Here is a 19471-nt window from a genome sequence, read left to right on the forward strand (position 1 = left end):
CTCCAATTGTCTTTATGAAATAAAACTCAAATGGGTTGTTTGGGATGTTCAATTATTCAGGAATCTCAAGTGGAGTCTATCCAAACAGAATCTATTTATCTTTTCAGTTCTCTTCTTACAGCTTCAAGCTGCCTGCAGATACAATAGATTAACCAGCCCCTCTGGTCAGGAAATGACCTATTCACCTCTGCCTTTGCCGTGCATCCTCAAATTAGGTTGAGTCTATTTTCTAAATCTCTTTCCAACCTTTCTGCCCCAGGGTTTAGGAGCCTGGTATTCCCTGACCAGACCACTAATGACTATGTAACTGGACTGTCCCATCTCTTCCCCACCCCACCTCCCCCAGCCTACACAACAGCTAGTGTTCTTTCTAAAATGCAAATCAAGTCACTGCATTATCACTGAAGGACTCTCCATTGTCTTGCAGATAGAAACCCTAACTTTAAATATGCCATTTACCACCACCCCCTTCATAATTTCTTCAATGTCTTCCCATCCATAATAACTGTCAGAGTCTAGACCAGCTCTCACTGCAGGGTTTGTTTCACCAAAATATCTTCAAGAAGTTGTCCTTTCTTGACCTCTGTAATTCTGGTTATTTTCTTCCTTTTGTCTAGAAGAGCCTCTTTGGTCTTACTTTCACTTATAAAGCTCCCACTTAATTTTCAAGAATCATCCAATCTATCAACTTCCTTGTCAAGAAAACTACAGTACATTGACACAACAAGCCATTCACTGTATGGATAAGGATTGGATGCCTCCTCATGCTAAGTATTGGCTAAACAGTGATAAATTAGACATGCAGAACGTAGAGGTGAGTTCAGTGGTCAGTGTCAAGTTGCAAAACTATTAGAACTCAGGGAAGTATCCAGAAGACTTGGGAGGGACAGGAAAGACACATCACAGAAGGGAACATACAATTGTGACCAAACAATGAGCAGGAATTAGCCAGATGAATGGGTTGGGAAGGGCATTATAGAAAGGTTAGATGAGCGGTCTCGTTAAGATGGAGAGAAACTGAGCTTGAAGGATAAAAGGCAGAGATTGCAAAATATTTCACAAACCACTAATTTTGATACCAGCCAGTAGTCTTCCTGCTTGCCTGGGTAGTGTCCAGGAAAGTACAGCTATTTCCATCTAAGATGTGAAAGCAATCTAGAACACTGGTGTCCAACCTTTTTACACCTGTCTTGTATACTGGTCCACAGGCTTATAAGCAAGTCTACCATATTTATGATCAAGGTGGCTGAACAATGGATTTCAACCTTCCTATACTGGCGACATCTTCTATACCTTTGGTTACAGAATGCTGATAGTTCTGCAAAAATTCACTTTATGAATGATCACACAGAAACCATCAATTTCTTGGCTTACTACCAAGCCCTGTGCTGCAGTCTGCACCCAAGTGATTAAAATTCAATTTTTGCTGAAATGGAATCAAATAATTTATAGCTGGAGAAAGCAAAGAAGAAAGGTAAGGATAAAAAATAAACTCGTAACTATACTTATATCAAAATTTAGACATGTCAAATATCAAGCAAAAGGAACAATAAAATTGATCGCATCAAATTTTCAAAGTTAGGATTCTAGTTCAAGTCTGTGTTTATACACATCCCCAGAGAATTGCATTGTAAGAATTCGACATTCAGAAAATAGTGGACTGACAAATTAACCTATTTAATCATGGATTAAGTTAATCCTATGATTGCCTATACTTCCAGAAGGTAACAAAAGTACTAAAAATGTTTATAAATAAAACGTGGTGGCAGACATTAGCAAAAATAAAGAGAAAGGCACTTTACCTTTTCTGTAATGATGCGGTTGACACAATGCTTTCCCGTCAGTGGCAATGTACATTTCTCCATGATTTTATGTTTATTTCCCTATTTTAAAGAGGAAACATCAAAAAGAGTAGTTAGGGACCAATTTGTATTTGAACTGGTATAACTGCAGATAACCAGGAACTATCAGAAAAAATGTCTCCCAAGTACAAATGGTTTCAACATCTTTGTTAAGACAAAGTTGTGTTTTTTTTTTTTTCACTTATTTGAATTTTCTTCCTACAAGAACCTTCTATTCCTAAAATAATTTAGGGCAAAAGCCAAATGAATAGCCAAAGGCAAAAGTGATTTAGCTGGGAAATGGCCTTCCACAAATTTGACCTATGAAGCCTCAGTTCCTCTTATCACGTAATGAGAAATTTTATTGCTTGTTCTTGGCTTCCAGGGAATGATCTTCATGAGCTATGAGTTGCCAAGCACAGGAAGCAGATTGGACATAAATGCATAATACCTTTTTTTTCCTTAAAAGTTATCAGCTTTGTTTAAAAAGGAGTATCAAAACAATGATACACCTATGGCCTTGTATTATAAAAATCAGCTTCGACACACAGTGTAGGGTAGGGCTGGGAGCGGGTACAGAAGACTATGAAAGGTAACATTATTCTAAACACAATACCTAAAGTACAATATGAATAAGTAAATAAACCAGGGAGTAGAAGAGCAAATGCATAGGCAATGGCAGTGTCTTATCTCCCTCCTGCTCTCCACAAAGGTCAATTTCTTTAAATTGTTTTTTACTTTTTCTTTTATACTTCTATATATTTTCTTCTACCTCTTTTTTTCCCCCATACCCTGCATTGCTCAGGGATCACTCCTGGAAGTGACAGGAAGACCAAATGGAGTGCCTCGGATTGAGCCTGGTTGTCCATTCACGTGCAAGGTGTGTCCTGCCCACTGTACTATCTCCCTGGCTCTTTGTCTCTTCATTGTTGCTATTTCCCCCCCTTCCCTTTACTATGTCGGTGCTGCCACAGTGCACAGCGGGAACACACACTTGGTGGCTGTGCCCCTGGGTCTGGCTCTCTGGTCCCAGAAAGCCAGTGATGATTCTCAATGATGTTGACTGCTTGGGACTAAACTCACGGTCTCAGGGTACTCTACCCCTGAACCACACCCTTGGATCTGTCTCTCTTCGTTTTAAACATCAGGATTCTTGTTTCTTGATTAATTAATTTTAGACATTCGCATTGAAGTTCTGTGGCATACGCAGATGCAACCCTCTTACAAACCCCCATCTCCCTCCATTCATCTTCAAATCTCCAGGATAGCTATGTTAGTATGTAGTTAATTCAATAATACAAACTTAAATCCTATTGAGAATGACAATGTAAAAGTATTCATTGCTGGGTTAGTTAGTACACAATAGACTAGAATAGAATGCCACAATAATATTTACACCTTACACAATTATCTGACTTTTTGTGGAATTTGTCTGATGTTCAGTTTGTTTAAAAAATCCACTTTTCCCTTCAAAGTTTCTTTTTAGCCATAGCACTTTACACTTGATCTTAGCCAAAAGGCCGAGAAGCGATAGCCACAGCACTTTAAATACAACAGAGAAACTTGGAATACAAAGAAGGAAAAGAAAACAAGATTTTCTCTCAGCAATAACTATCCCTTGCCTTGCCAAGCCAAATCTATAAGGGCAACTTTAAGATAAAGTTGAAACATTGGCTTTTACAATCTGACATTCAAATCTTTTTTTTTCCAATAATGATTAAATTTCTAGGTACCAAGCACCTGGAATTTAAATTAATACTTCTTTTGAAGCGGAAAGCTACACATCACATTGTAGACCTATTAAAGTTTCCAAAGATGCTTCCATATGGATCTAAATCCCGTAAGACATAGTATGTGGTCAACTCAAATGATTTACCTATTAAATGATATAATTCCACCTAGTGTAGATCTCTCTCAAAACTGCTAACTGCGCAAGTATAAAGTAAAATACAAAGCATTTCAAATAACTACACTTAAGATTTTACTCCTTCTCAACTCAATTGCACATTTATAATTAAAAGACTTCAATGTACTTAACCCTAAGCATGACAGAAAAGTATTACTTTTTTTAATGGTTGGGAAAGAAAATCAGGGATGAACTGTCAAAATAAGCACTTAACTTTAGTAAAAAGTGGTGGTAAGTGTTACAAAGTGATTGGACATTCTACCTTTAGTAATACATCTTAAGCTTCTGGATTTGACTATATGAGAAAATTTATAGCTATAAAAATAAAACTTCACTTCCACTTCATTTCTAATGATGTATTTCCTTTCCAAATTTCAAAGAACATTTCCATGTGTCACAGAAGCTTAATTAAAGAGTTAAAATTAATGATGAATATTCAAACTTCTACAGTTGTCAGGTCTCCTTACATTTAATGTAAGTCAAATAAGGCATGTCACAAAGAATTCCAAGCCTGCCTGTGAACAAAGTGAACAATCTGTAGGCCTCTGCAGAACCTTTTCTTCAAGGAGTTCTTGCTTTGTTCGCATTATTTTAGCAAGATCTACATCTTGTGTGAGAGCAGTCACTCGGATTTTATTATAAGCCTCCAACTTTGCTGTAGGAGGGAATCAGGAATTTCAATGGACAGAATTAGATGGGCCCTACCAAGAGACACTTTCTATAAGCTATTAACATAGGAACTGATATTGTAGAGGGTAAGAGTGTGGGCTGAAGACTGCTGCTCACATTAGCTGGGCACAGTTCTAAATGCCTGCACTGCCCCCCTCCGCCTTACACCTCATGGGGTGATTATGAGAAGAAAGAATGAATTACAAGGGTCCAGCATGAGGCAAGTTTTCAGTACATGTCACTAAGTATCATTTACACAATATCCAGTTATCATGTCTGCAATCTACCGAGGAATTCTTTCAGAGCTCTTAAGTTTCTACATGAAGTTGAACATACAGTTACACAGATAATGCCCTCAACATCATTCCTTAGACACACAAACTAAAAGAAATACCACACACACATACACACACAATATCTGGAGACAAACCAGGTGGCAAGCTAGCATCAAGTCTACTCGTGCAGTAGGAACAAGGGGGCTAGATGACTCCATTCACATTGAACTTCACGACATAACACACATCAAGGCAAAGAGCAAAAAATGAGAAGCAGAAAGATTAAAAAAGTCACAATTTCAATACTCAACAATAGGTTAGCTATGAAGCCAAACTATGACTAACTCCCACTTTAGCACTCTATTCTAACCAGGCCGGGCTGAACCTTACAATGTGGTATGGCAGCTGCATAGATTAATGATTCACAAAGGAAGAACAATTGCTGAGTTTTTAGCATTTAAAAATAAATCTGAATAAAGGCACGCAGAGTCGTGGGGCAGCAAAGAACACTATATAAGGAATCCAAAGACCCAGTTTTCCCTCTTAACTCTGTCATTTTACAGTCATTTGGTGGCCCCTTGAAATTCTTTTCTTTTCCCTCTAGTTTTGATTAAGGCACCAGGATTTATAATACTGTTCACGAGAGTTTATTTCTCCTAATGTTCTAGCACCATACCCACCACCAGTGTCAGCAGCCCCCTGAAAGTATCCAAGTTCTCTTCCATTCACGCCCCCACTCTAGGTAAACTCAGTTCTGTAGCACAACTGAGGTACTGCTTATTATGTTTTTTGATGTTCCCTTATTACGTGTCTTTATATCCCACAAATGAGAGAAATCATTCTGCATTTGTCCCTTTCCTGGGTGACTTCATTCGACATGATACCCTCTAGTTTTATTCACATAGTGACAAACTGCATAATTTCATCTTTTCTTATACCTAAGAAGTATTCTACTATGTATATATATACCACAACTTCTTTATTCACTCATCTGTTCTTGGACATTCGAGTAGTTTCCATGTCTTGATTATCGTGAATAGTGCGGTATGACTGACTAGTTCAGCCCTTTTGGAAAACAATATGGACGATTCTCAAAAAATTAGAGGTTGAGCTCCCATTTGACCCAGCAATACCACTGCTGGGAATATATCCCAGAGGAGCAAAAAAGTATAGTCGAAATGACATCTGCACTTATATGTTCATCACAGCACTGTTTACAATAGCCAGAATCTGGAAAAAACCCGAGTGCCATAGAACAGATGACTGGTTGAAGAAACTTTGGTACATCTATACAATGGAATACTATGCAGCTGTTAGAAAAAATGAGGTCATGAAGTTTGCATATAAGTGGATCAGCATGGAAAGTATCATGCTAAGTGAAATGAGTCAGAAAGAGAGAGACAGACATAGAAAGATTGCACTCATCTGTGGAATATAGAATAATAGACTAGGAGACTAACACCCAAGAATAGTAGAAATAAGTACCAGGAGGTTGACTCCATGGCTTGGAGGCTCGTCTCTCATTCTGGGCAACTCAGAGAAGGGAACATCAAGTAAAATGTGGTTGGAGGTCATGCGGGGGAAGGGTGACGCGTGCCGAATGTATACTAGAGACTGAACACAATGGCCGCTCAACACCTTTATTGCAAACCACAACACCTAATCAGAGAGAGAACAAAAGGGAATACCCTGCCATAGTGGCAGTTTGGGGTGGGGGGAGACGGAACTGGGGAGGGTGGGAGGGACGCTGGGTTTACTGGTGGTGGAGAAGGGGCACTGGTGAAGGGATGGGTTCTCAAACTTTGTATGGGGGAAACATGAGGACAAAAATGTATAAATCTGTAACTGTACCCTCACGGTGATTCACTAATTAAAAATAAAAAAATAATTTAAAAAAATAGTGCGGCATGAACATAGGAGCACAGATGTCTTTTTGAAATACTGTTTCGGGGCCCTTGGGAGACATGAGAGGAAGTGGAATTGTTGATTCATATTTAAGTGAAGAAAGATCATTTTTATTAAACAAAACTTGCTTAGAACGAAGTGAGAAGAGAGAAAGAGGGGGGATATGTGTTCAAGGGAGCACAAGCTTCTCCAGAGTGACACACACACACACACACACACACACACACACACACATACAAATCAGTGTGAAACTAATATCCAAGCTCAGGGAAAATGGGCCACAAGGACTGGTTGGTCAATGGCGTGGGAGATGGCGGATAGTTAAAATAGAGGAGAATCCATTATGACAATACTAGCTGGAAATGATCACTCTGGACAAGAACTGAGTGTTGACAGCAAGTAAAGAGATATACATGATAACCTTTCAGCATCTGTATCGCAAACCATAATGCCTAAAATGTGAGAGAGAGTGCCTAAAATTAGAGAGAGAGAGAGAGAGAGAGAGAAAGAGAGAGAGAGAGAGAGGTGCCTGCCATAATGACAGGCTGGGGTGGAGGGAGGCTTGAAGGGGTGAGGGAAACTGGGGACACTGGCGCTGATAAATTACAATGGTGAAGGGATGGGGGTTGGAACACTGTATGACTGAAACACAACCATGAACAATTTTGTAATGCTCTATCTCACGGTGATTCAATAAAAAAATAAATAAATAAGTGCCAAAAAAAAAAAAGAAGAAGAAGAAGAAGAAAAGCTGTTCCCGTGGAAAAAGCAAGTAAAGAAACATAGAAACAAGCAAGCAAGATCAAGGGAGAACACAGGCTTCAACTGAAAATCAAGCCATGAAGTTCAATTCTTAATTTTTTGAAAAGTCTCCATACGCTTTCCATAGTTTTCTCAACTTTAAATTAAACTGTAAATCTACAGAAATCACCACAGTGTGGTACTGAAATTAAAAATATTGAATGTAATAAATTACTGTGAAAAACTTTTTAAAAAAACTATTAAATGACGTAGCAGAATGACACACACAAAAAGACTAAAACCTGTGAAATGAAATTGAGAGCCCAGAGAGCGGTCCTCAGGCGTAAGGATAATCTTCAACAAACGGTATAGCTGTGTAAGGTTAAGAGGCAAGTAAAGCCTCTGCAATAAATGATGCTGGGGAAAATGGTCGGCCACGTGCAAAATAATAAACTTAATCCCTATTTCACACCATTATCAAAAGCCAATTCAAAATGAACCAAAGGCCTCAGTATTAGACCTGAATCCACAAATTATACCGAGGGAAACATAGACAAACTCTTCATTAACTCTAGAGGTATCTTCAAGGACTCAATGGCATCGGCCAAGTGAACAGATGCAAAATAAACAAAAGAACACACTGGGAAAAGGGGACTGCATCAAATTAAGAACGTTCTGCACTACAAAAGAAACAGCAGTTAGAATAAGAAGACACTCTACAGACTGGGAGGAAATACTTGCTCATTACATGCCTGGAAAAGTGTTATATAGTGCAACAAACTAGAAAGGGTTGAATCTACACATAAATATTTAGGCTTAGTACAATCTTATGCATCCTTATCATCATCCTTACCATCCTCGCTTTCTTCACAAAGAAATGTGAGAATAGATAAAGGTATGGATAATGTAAAGGGTGGCATTAAAAATAGCTAGCCTTGAGGTCCCTGATTTTAATATTCTCATTTGCTAGCTCTATCATAACCTGATCAGCATCTGTCAACCCTTTGCGGGTCCCCAGGATATTACACAGGGTCTGAGGTGAAGAGATATAAATGGGGAGTGACCACAAAGCTAGGGACAGGCTGGAAGAACAGGGAGGCCACAGGAAGAAAACGAGGTCATAAAGTGGCAAGTGTTTGAAAAGGTTAAGAAACATTAACCAAAATGAATGCTTAAATTTCTTTCCTTCACCTTACCTAGATTTTCTTTTTCCACTCTTTGTTTACAGGTCTCATGTAGGAAATAGAAAATCATCAAATTTTTAATGGAAATTGTACTTTCTGTTACTTGCCTCACGTGATCCTCTCTAGTTCTTTGGCGCCTGTGAAATCCTGGGCATATAGTTCTCAGCACTTAAATCACTTAAGTGATAACAAATCTCCTTGTCATCATTGTAACAAGTTTCATGTTATTTTGATAACTTTAATCCCCCAACCCAACTCTCTTTCCTACAACAGGGTAATCACTGCATGTAATGTCAACACTGCATTCACCAGAGGCAACTGTGAATTCATTAAGACATTAGTTGTACTTAAACACCTCTCTTTATACTCATCTTTTCTATTAACGCTTCTTAAATATGTCTGCGATTTATTTATTCTTGCAGGCACCTTCTATCGGGAAGCCTTAATCAACAAGGACAAAGAAAATAGTTCTAGAAGCTAGTTGGTCCTTAAGGAACAGAAACTTGAAAGCTTCGTGCATACTACCTAAAGAAGACACCAACATATATTCTCTCACCCCCCACCTTCACGCCCACATTCAAACGCTACCACTCTCTCTATTTCTAGGACTTGGCTTAGATGTCATCTTCCCTGGGGAAACAGTCTTTAACACTCCATCCCAGTGTCCATGATCCAGTGGCCCACCTCTGAGTATGTCTCAGGTACTACTGTGCTTCCTTCACTCAGTGCATGTGTTGTTTTCATTGTTCCTTCCCTCCATCCCCCAATACACAGAGCTCACTATATGCAGAGATTATTTTCATAGATATCTCTTGCTCTAGTCGAGTACTAAAGCAAAGCACAGAAGTCAATAAAGGCTGTTCATGTATTGCAACTGATTATTGCAGTTCTCATTTGAAGAACCCCAACAGAGTCAGAGCTATAAAATACTAGCAACTGCTTGTGCCTTTGGCTCACCAGAAGCTACGTTCCAGTCCCCATGAGAGGTATCTGTACTTTCCCAACATCTGAATTCACTGAGAAAAGAGTTGCTGGTAGAAGTGTGTGGAGGGGCTTACAATACTTGGGGACAAAGAAAGTCTTGACCAAAGAAAAAAAGCAGACACCTTAAGACTGCAGTATGGGGGGCTGGAGCGATAGCATAGCGGGTAGGGCATTTGCCTTGCACTCAGCCAACCCAGTTTCGAATCCCAGCATCCCATATGGTCCCCTGAGCACCACCAGGAGTAACCCCTGTGCATCGCCGGGTGTGACCTAAAAAGCAAAAAAAAAAAGACTGCAGTATGGGAGCCGGAGCTAAGTACAGTGGGTAGGTGGGTAGAGCATTTGCCTTGCACAAACCTGACCTGGGTTCAATTTCCGGCATCCCATATGGTCCCCCCAAGCACTGCCAGGGGTAATTCCTGAGTGCAGAGCCAGGAGTAACCCCTGAGCATTTTGGGTGTGACCCAAAAAGCAAAAACAGAACAAAACAAAACAAAAACAAGACTGCAGTATGAAACACAAATTTATAAGCGAAGAAAAACAGAGGTCACATTTTTTCTACCATTTCTGCTTGCCAGCTTCTAAACCTGCAAGGCTTACATTCATAGGCTAAAGAAAGGGCGGACTTGGCAACAGAGTATTTACTTAGAATCCTGTGAATGCTAACATAGTGAAACCTATGTCAGGTCTCCCCTGAGGTTTGCCAAAAGATCACCAAAAGAGCCTGAATGTCATTGTCCCTTACTCCTCTCTTCTCCCCACAAATATGCTTTACACACGCACACAAACACATAGACCTACAAATATGACAGAGCAAGACTTGCTGTGTTACAAAACACATGGCTGTCAAACGGCCGTGATGACTGATGGTGGTACGCAGGAAAGGAAACAGGCTTTGCTAAATAAAGAAACTCAAAGAACACAGAATGAAAGGACACGCTGATGGTATTACTCACACCAAGTTTATCCTCAAGGGATATTTTTGGCCTTTACATAGCACCTATTTAGTAGCGATTCCAGCAGTATATAAGGACTTTGGTGGAAATACTTTGCCAGCTCTGAAGCGAAGGGCAGCTGCAATTACAAGTGATTTTTATATGTGGATGTAATAACAGGCACATTCTCAAGGGGAAGCAATACACATAGCGAGCCATTTCCCTGAAAATAGTCTCCAGGGCTTTGAGATCCTAGAATAGAAGGTCATTTTTCTTCAATATAATACAAAAATCTTTCGCATAGCCTTTTATCTTCTCTCTAAAGACTGCATCCCCAGATCTCTGTCCTAACACGACAGAGCTCTAGAATAAGCAGTGATTATTCTCTTCTTCCATTTATGACTTATTGTGGTACCTGACAAAGCTTCTTAGCATTCGTTTTTTCTTTTAAAAAAAAGGTAGGTAATTCGGGCCAGAGAGATAAATAAGGGTAGAGAAGACAAGGTGCTTGCTTTCCACAGCTGACCCAGGTTCAATCCCTGGAATTCCTTATGATCCCCTGCACCGATGGTTCCTTCCCCCCCTCGCCCCCCGTTGCCCCCCACCCCACCCCATCCCTAGGAGAGATCCTGAACCACAGAGCCAGGAGCAAGTCCCATGAACAGACAGGGGTTCTGAAAGAAGGTGAGTAGTCAAAGTTATAAAACGTAAAATTACTAGCTTAATTAAATCTCCGAAAGGATATTTTAAAGCACTTTGCTGGTTGTTGGATTCTGCACCTTCTCCATTACTTTTTGCAAAGATTTTATTAAGGGAGAAATTGAAAGACAAAACTTTACTGTAAGAATTTGTTTTATAAAGATGAATTTCTTTTTCCTAAACAGATCCTACCACTACAGACTTTTATTAACAAATGATATGACTCACACATTTTTATTAATAGAAAAAATTTAAACCAGCTGAAACTACAAATAATTACAACGTACCCTGACAAAGTGAATAAAAAACTTTCTTGAGATGCCTTTCAATCTTGGCAAAAATGATTTCAAGGAATCATTTTTTTTTCCTCAGGAAAAGATTATTTTCTTTATCTTCATATTGTAGATTCTGATATCAAGTTTGATTAAAACTAAATACAGGATAAATAAACCTAATTTACTTTTTATAATTCTTCACCACAAAAACAAAGATAAAGTAGAGCATTCGAGATTCTATGATACCCTCAACATCAAAAACTTGATTTAATACAAATATTATTCACAAAGATATAAAAATACAGTTACAATTCTTTTTTATTCCTTCCAAATACAAACCTCCTAGTGTAACAAAAAAATAAAACCTTAACCAGTTTTAGAAATAGAACTCTCATTTATAGTCTCTAAAATAGATATCTAAGCTTTGCTTGTTTCCAATAAAGCACAGCCATGACTGAATTTCTTTGCTTTTGTGCTCTGAAATTTAAACCCTTAGGAACATAGTTCCCGTACACAATACTGAGAACAAAACATTTCCTTTATGTTGTTAGTGGTGAAGGTATTTACCAGACAGAAACATTTAGGAAAAAATAAAAAGGAGGCCCAGGGGCAAAATACATGAGTTCTTGGCTTGCTTTTTGCTCTTAATTTTCTACTTCACTCTTGTCTATGGAACTCAGTTTATTTGTCTTTACAAGGGAAAGAGTAAGACTGGAACACAAAAGAGGATCGTAGTGATGAACTGGAGATAGCAAACGTGTATTGGACGCACTTGAAAATGCTCTCTGTATTGAAACTACTGCCACAATGTGAAGAATTAATAAATTTAACATTTATTGAGTCTGAACATGCATCAGGCCTTATTCTATTTATTGCTCACGAGAAATAGGGTCTCTGCTCTCAAGGAGTTGACGTTCTAGTGAAGAAAGGGAACGAAGGATCAGGAGAAGAAAAAGGAAATATTCAAGGAGAGTACCTGTAGTACTCTGAACCGAGATCTGAGTGAAATGAAGGAGCAAACCAGGCAGGTGTCCAGGTAAAAGCCTCCAGGCACAAAGAATAAGTGCAAGGGCCCTGAGGCAGAAAAGTAACAAATCTCAGAAACTTCCAAGAAGAGACCTTAGCTAAGTGGGCAAAAGGGGAAATTATAGCAAATGGAGTAAGTCAGAGGGCTTTAGAAACAATAACAAGGGCTCTGGATCTGAATCAAAATGAGATGGGATGCTATGAGAATCTCTGAGCTGAGGAAGAAGTAATATATCTTATTTGTACTTAAAAAAAAAAAAAACTGTGGGAAACACTCTGCTGAGTCACTTTGCCTCCTCTCTGCCTCTAAGCCCTCTCTCTTTGCAATACACACTTCCCTCCCTTTGACCTCGTGGGTGCCCTAGCCCAGAGCTCTAGAATTCTCTATCATACTCTGTCATACTCTGGGCCCATCCTTCTGACCTCCATGCAAATATCAGATCTGCCTAGAGCGACAGCAAAGCAGTTGGGCGGTCGCCTTTCACGCGGCCGACCCTAGTTCGATTTTCCCGCCCCTCTCGGAGAGCCCCGCAAGCTACCGAGAGTATGGAGTCCGCTTGACAGAGCCTGGCAAGCTACCCGTGTGTATTGGATATGCCAAAAACAGTAACTATAACTCTCCCAATGAGAGACGTTACTGGTGCCTGCTCGAACAGATTGATGAGCAACGGGATGACACTGACAGTGACAGTGACATCCTCCCCAACAAAGGACTAGACATTTGGCTCTGTTGGCTATGTTGTCACTCTTCTACTTTTAAGTATTGGTTTCTAAGCGATCCTGAGTTGCCTACAAGATAAACCTTCCCTCTGCACATTTCCCCTCCAATTTCCTGAACCCTATTATCCTGCCTGTCACATAACCGGTCCTCAATAACTATGTGATACCTGAATAAATGAGTAAGCTAACATACTTATATAAGGTTATTCTAGCAAGTTTAGGGACAAAGTATCAATGAATAATCATTAGATCACTCATGAATCTAGAGAATGCAAGTGGACTAAACAAGCAATTCATAATATGCTGACTAATTCATATATGACAATGTAGGGGGGGGAATGGGCAAGGGAACAGATGGAAGAACAGGAAACAACTTGATATAAAGGTGGAGATGGTAGCAGAAATTTGCTTATAAATGGATGAAGGTTGTCATGCTGAGTGAAATGAGTCCGAGAGAGGGACAAACATCTATATATCTACACATATCATTAAAAAAACTACTATTAGAATAAAACCCAAAACAGTAGAAATCAGGGGCAGGAGGACCAGTCCATGGTAGGAAGCTTGACACAAGTTTTGGGGGGTGCAAAGAAAGGACCATGACAGTAATAATTAAAAATGATCACTCTGGACTGAATGCTGAAAGGAAGTAAGGCAATACATATAATAACCTTTCAGTACCTATATCGCAAACTACAGTGCCTGAAAGGAAAGAGAGAGAGACAAGAGACAGAAGACAGAAACAGAGAGAGAGAGAGAGAGAGAGAGAGAGGTATCTACCATAGAGTCGGCTGGGAGAAGGAGGGAAACTGGGGACACTGGGGACAGGAAATATACACTGGTGAAGGCATGGATGTTGGAACACTTTATTACTCAAACCCAATTATGAGCAACTTTGTAACCCTGTTAAAAATAAACAAATAAAAAAACTGCTAACAGAAAAAAAAAGTTGAGAAGCATTTTCTCCTTAAGATTTTCTGTGAGAATTTGAGACCATTAGATTTTCTTTGTACATTTGGCAGAATTCATCAATGAAGTCATCTAGTCCTGAATTTATTTGGAGTCAGTTTTGAAGTCACTGTCACTGTCATCCCGTTGCTCATTGATTTGTTCGAGTGGGCACCAGTAACGTCTCTCATTGAGAGACTTATTGTTACTGTTTTTGGCATATCCAATACGCGCGGGTAGCTTGCCAGGCTCTGTCGTGCGGGCTCCATACTCTCGGTAGCTTGCCGGGCTCTCCAGCCATCAGTTTTTAAGTACTACTTCAAATACTTTAACTTGTGATCAGCTTCTGATCAGTGTTTTCAGATTTTCTTTCTTTCTTTTTTTCTCTGTGGAGCAAAATATGTTAGAGAGAGAACACGGGATTCTCCAGGAACTGATCTAATTATTCTACATTGTCCAATTTGTTGATATAGAGATGTTCACAATAGTTTCTTATGAGTCATTGTAAATCTGCGGTGTCCAGTGTAATGCCGTCTCTTTCATTTCTGATTTCATTCATGTTTTCTCTTTTTTTCTTTATTGACTCAACAACAGTTTGCCAATTTTGCTGATTTTTATTTTTAATGTTAAAAATACTGTAAACTGGAAAGTGATTTATTTATTTTTAGCAATATAAAAGAATAATAGAAAAAAGCATATATCAATAACCAAACCAATTGATTTTGCCATTCCACAATTTACATAGAATACTAATTTTTTTTTTGTTAATAAAAACATTTATTTTGCATTTTTATACAGAACAGCCTGAAGTCTGCATTGTGACTTGACAGTTACCCGGGGGTTTACAGACAGTGTGTTCATCTCAACAGCATGGTTCTGGGGACTTGGGGTCCACACAAACATAGGTAGGAGTTGTGAGGGAGAAAGGGGCACAGCAGGAGTGTATTTCAATCCTTTCTTGAAGAAAAGGCAGTAGAGCGGTCTGAGTCGCTGACAACCTGTGCAAACGGGGCTTCTAAAACAGACACTGTACTGTGAGCTTGTGGAGAGGGCAGGACTAGGATCTCCATAAATACAGGGGCACTTTCTTGTGGCAGGGGATGGGAAGGCAGGCTTCTTATTCTTAATGCCCTCGGCCCCGGCCATGATTCTGAGACCATGTTCAATCTTCAGTCATTTCTCTGATCCCAAAGGGGCGTAGGTGCCCCCCCGGGACTAGACCATGCAGGGTACTTCCAAGTCCCCGTTCTAGAGCCCACAGTATATATAGGAAAAGGAGAAGAGGAAGCCAGTCACAGGTTAGTGGTGTGTACTCTGTGGAAGAAAAGAGCTTAATTCACATCAAGTGCTCAAAGCCCAGTGGCTGGGCGAGCCCACAGGTCAGACAGTGGTCTATGTGACTGGCTAAACAAGAGTCCGGCAGGGACCAAGATGAGAAGATGCAGAACATCCTCAGCTTGAGGTGTAACAGGTAGAGAGAGTTGGGAATGGCATGAAGAATACTAATTTTTTAAAATCAGACAAGGGGTTCAAAATACTTTTTACATCCTTGAGTGATGCTACTGGGAGCAATGACTATTATAAAGCCATTTATTTGTAGGCATGTTTCCAGCAAGTTCTGGTCATCACTACTCTCATTTTCTCTTCTTTTCTTTTTTTCTCTCATCAGCTTTTTGTCTTCTTCCTTTCTTCTTTTGTTTCTAGATTCTGAGAATCATAGATCTCAAACGTGCCAGCCTTGCATGCTTGCATCTTTCACTTTCTCCTTTTTTTTTTTTTTTGTAATCTGCTTCTTTAAAAATAACATTATTTATTTGGTTTCTGGGCCACTTCAGTGCTGCTCTCATGTAACTCCTGGCTCTGTACTCAGGAGTCACTCCCAGCAGTGCTCAGGGGACCATATCGGATATTGGAAACCAAGCCTGCATTGACTGCATGCAAAGCAAACATCTCACCTGCTGTACTACCTCTCCAGCCCCTCACTTTCTCCTTGATTTGCAAACTGAAGCAGATGTGGCATCCATCCGTCATATGAAGTCTCAGCAATTGCTTGAATGAGTTTAGATTTAAACTGCTTCAGCAGTGCAAGGGACTGGTCCTCCCGAGAAGTTCCTTTCCTTGCTGAGTGCTTCTTGAAAGTGTCATCCTTTGCTTTTCTCTTCTGCCTTCTGCAACAGCACCATCGGGAGCAGCCTCTTCCTTGTCATATCTCTTTCAGCTTCTTTGATGCATTTCCGACCTTTCTTTGGTTGCTAAAATTCTCCTCTCTTTAATTGTCACACTTTTCTATTTTTTTTTTATTTTATTGAATAACTGTGAGATAGTTACAAGCTTTCATGTTTGGGTTTCAATCTCAGAATGATCAAACACCCATCCCTCCACCAGTGCACATTCCCCACCACCGATCACACTTCTTTTCTGAGCTCTTCGGAAGTGGTGGGGCTCAGTGTCTGGTACTTCAGGGCCTGGTGGTGCTTGGGGGTCGTTGGGGGTCCCACCTGGTGTTATTCTGGGGGTTATGTGGTACTGGGATGATGGGATGAGTTCAGGGTCTCAAACAAGCCATGCACATGCTCTAGCCCTTTCTCAATTTTGTTTGATTTGGGGGGGAAATTAACTCTTGGATCTCTCTCTCTTCTCTCTCTCTCTCTCTCTCTCTGCCCCCTCTCTCTGTCCCCCCCCCTCTCTTTCTCTCTCTCTCTCTCTCTCATCCCCCGCCTCTCTCCTACCTTCTAGTTAATGTATTTCTGGCTTTTATTACTGTGTTCCTTCTACTGACTTCAAGCTTTCTTTGTTCTTCTTTTAAGTTCCTTTGATGCAAAGTTACATTGTTGTTTGCAATTTTTCTTGTTTCTTGAAATAAGCCTGTACTGTTATAAGCTCTCAGTACTGCTTTTGCTTTATACTGGAATCTCAAAGATTCCAGTGTACAGAATTTTCATTCTTTGACTACAGATATTTCTTAATTTATCCTTTGACTTCTTTGGGGACTCAACAGCCTACTGCTTAATCTACACATTATTTATGATTTGTCAATATTCTTCTTTTTATTTTTTTTGGTTTAGGGGGCCACACTGGCAGTGCTCAGGGCTTACTCCTGGCTCTGTGTTCAGTGATCAGTCTTGGAGGTACTTGGAATACCATATAGGATGCCAGAGATCAAACCCAGGTCAACTGCTTGCAAGTTAAGTGTCTTACCCACTGTACTATTGCCCCAAGCCCTTTCTTCTTATAGTTGAGTTATAACTGCCTATCCCCCTGGTTGCAGAAGACACTTGTCATAATTTTAATTTTTTTAAATTTACTGAGGTTTGGGATGGAGCGACAGCACAGTGGCAGGGTGTCTGCCTTGCACGCAGCCAACCCGGGTTCGATTCCTCTGCCCCTCTCGGAGAGCCTGGCACCTGCACGGGCAGAGCCTGGCAAGCTACCTGTGGCGTATTCGATATGCCAAAAACAGTAACAAGTCTTACAATGGTGACGTTACTGGTGCCTGCTCGAGCAAATTGATGAGTAACAGAATGACAGTGACAGTGACAGTGACTGAGGTTTGTTTTGAGCCCCAACATATGATCCACCCACAAGATTGTTCTATGAGTTCTGGTGAGTTTTCAAGATTAGCAAACTATTACATATGAACAAACATTAATTTAATCACATATTTGTATTGGTTTTTTCAAATAATTTCTAGGGGAAACTTCCCAACTTTCATTTTGGTCTAAAATTCATATGAGATTTCTAATTAAAAGTTTGAGGCACCATTTCCTTTCCTCTATCAGAAATTTCAGCTGAAGAAAAAGAAGACTTTTGGGAGAGAAAGAGACAGAGAAAAACTTGCTAAAAACAGGCTTAATGTTTTGAAAATCAACACACAAAAATAATCTGAAATGAGTCAGAATGCAGTGCCTATGCATCAACATTAAAATAACAACAAAAGAGAAGTTGGAAAGCATTTTCTCCAAATAGACATTATGTTCTGTAAAGACTTGGACTTGATTTGCAAGCTTGGCATCCGTTTGCATCTAAAATGAAGCACTTGGATGCTTTCGCAAGGCCTCTCTCTCAGAAATCACCTGGATCAGCTGCATTTCTATTGTTCCCCAGTTATGCATCAATGCTCACTTCGCACAGTTTACTAAACAATTTATGATCATCTCATATTTTTACAGCTAAACTATTTTATAATATATATTACTCTATAATAGAAGTCACCCACGGGAAGCAAGTCAGGTGTAAATCTTCCAGAGTTCTAACCTCTCCAACAATTGCTATCAGAAAATAAAAACATATCAAACAAACCACCACTTTTACGCAGATTAGCAGATCTTGGGTAAGAACAAGTAGATTTTCTTTAAAAAACTATGAGTTTTTAAAAGAGAAAAATGAGTAAAGAGCATAGGAACTGAAAAAGGTACTGTTGGATATTAACCCAAAGTCTTTTAGGATTCATCTGTGAATTGCCCCTTTTCCTCCTCCCAAAGAAGCTTATCGTGTCTGCATCAGCATCCCTAATTTAGATAAAATTTATCTTTAACCTTTCCTTTGAATTTTACCTCTCCTCGTCTCAGTCCCCCAAGTCAGTCTTGATTACTTATAAGCCAAACTTTCTGATAATTCTGAACTTCGTATTTGTATTCTTTGTATTTGAAGTGCTGTGTATTTGTACCTTCTTTTCTATTACCCCTATAGCCTTTCTGTATTTTACTACAGAGCAATGTTCTTTGGTTAAACAAAGAAAGACCATTAATGCGATGCTCCTAATATTTGGGAGTTGACTGAATATGAAATATATCTACTCCTGGGCATAAGTACTTGGTCATAATTACTTGCCTCAGGCTTCAGTTGCTGTAGTTCCTAACACCCCAAAAGGGAGGTCCTGCTGTGGGACTGGGATGGACCTGGGGCTAGTGGCAAAGCTACCCAAGCATTGACATGAGACATTCTAGAAAGCATAAATGCATGATCTTGATGCAAGCTGTTATGACTTAAGAGACAGGACCCCTATGGGGAAGGACAAGCTGAACTGGTCTGAAGACTTAGTCTGGGATTCACAGTAAAAGCCTTGCTTGCTCTCAGCCCAGATAATTAAGTGTTGGGATCTTTGTCTCTTACTGTGTTTATCCAAACAACTGCAAGTATCAATAACTTACACAACTAGAGGGAAAGATAAAAGCAATGTAGACGCCCCTGGGAGACAGAGTGTCTCCTTGAGTTAATGTCCCCAAGAGAACTTCTCTACCAAATGTTTATCTATGGAAATGATCAATCACACCTATGTCCTTACCTCAACCCCCCTTCAGATGTTCTGTAAATATGATAGTAGCTCTGCATTAAATGGCCATTTTCACCAGCAGGCTGTGGTC

At 39.8% G+C, this 19471-nt stretch overlaps 1 protein-coding gene and 1 pseudogene across 1 annotated transcript in view; both read right to left on the reverse strand.

Annotated features, from left to right (window-relative positions):
- Positions 1–19471, reverse strand: part of OXCT1 (3-oxoacid CoA-transferase 1) — a 146814-nt gene that overhangs the window by 10707 nt on the left and 116636 nt on the right. The window contains exon 15 of the mRNA XM_055118235.1: positions 1803–1883. Coding sequence (XP_054974210.1) covers positions 1803–1883 — 81 coding nt within the window. The remainder of the gene's footprint in view (positions 1–1802; positions 1884–19471) is intronic.
- On the reverse strand, positions 3211–3373 carry LOC129401165 (U2 spliceosomal RNA; annotated as a pseudogene).

The sequence above is a fragment of the Sorex araneus genome, chromosome 1, assembly GCF_027595985.1.
Source record: "Sorex araneus isolate mSorAra2 chromosome 1, mSorAra2.pri, whole genome shotgun sequence".
Classification (NCBI taxonomy): domain Eukaryota; kingdom Metazoa; phylum Chordata; class Mammalia; order Eulipotyphla; family Soricidae; genus Sorex; species Sorex araneus.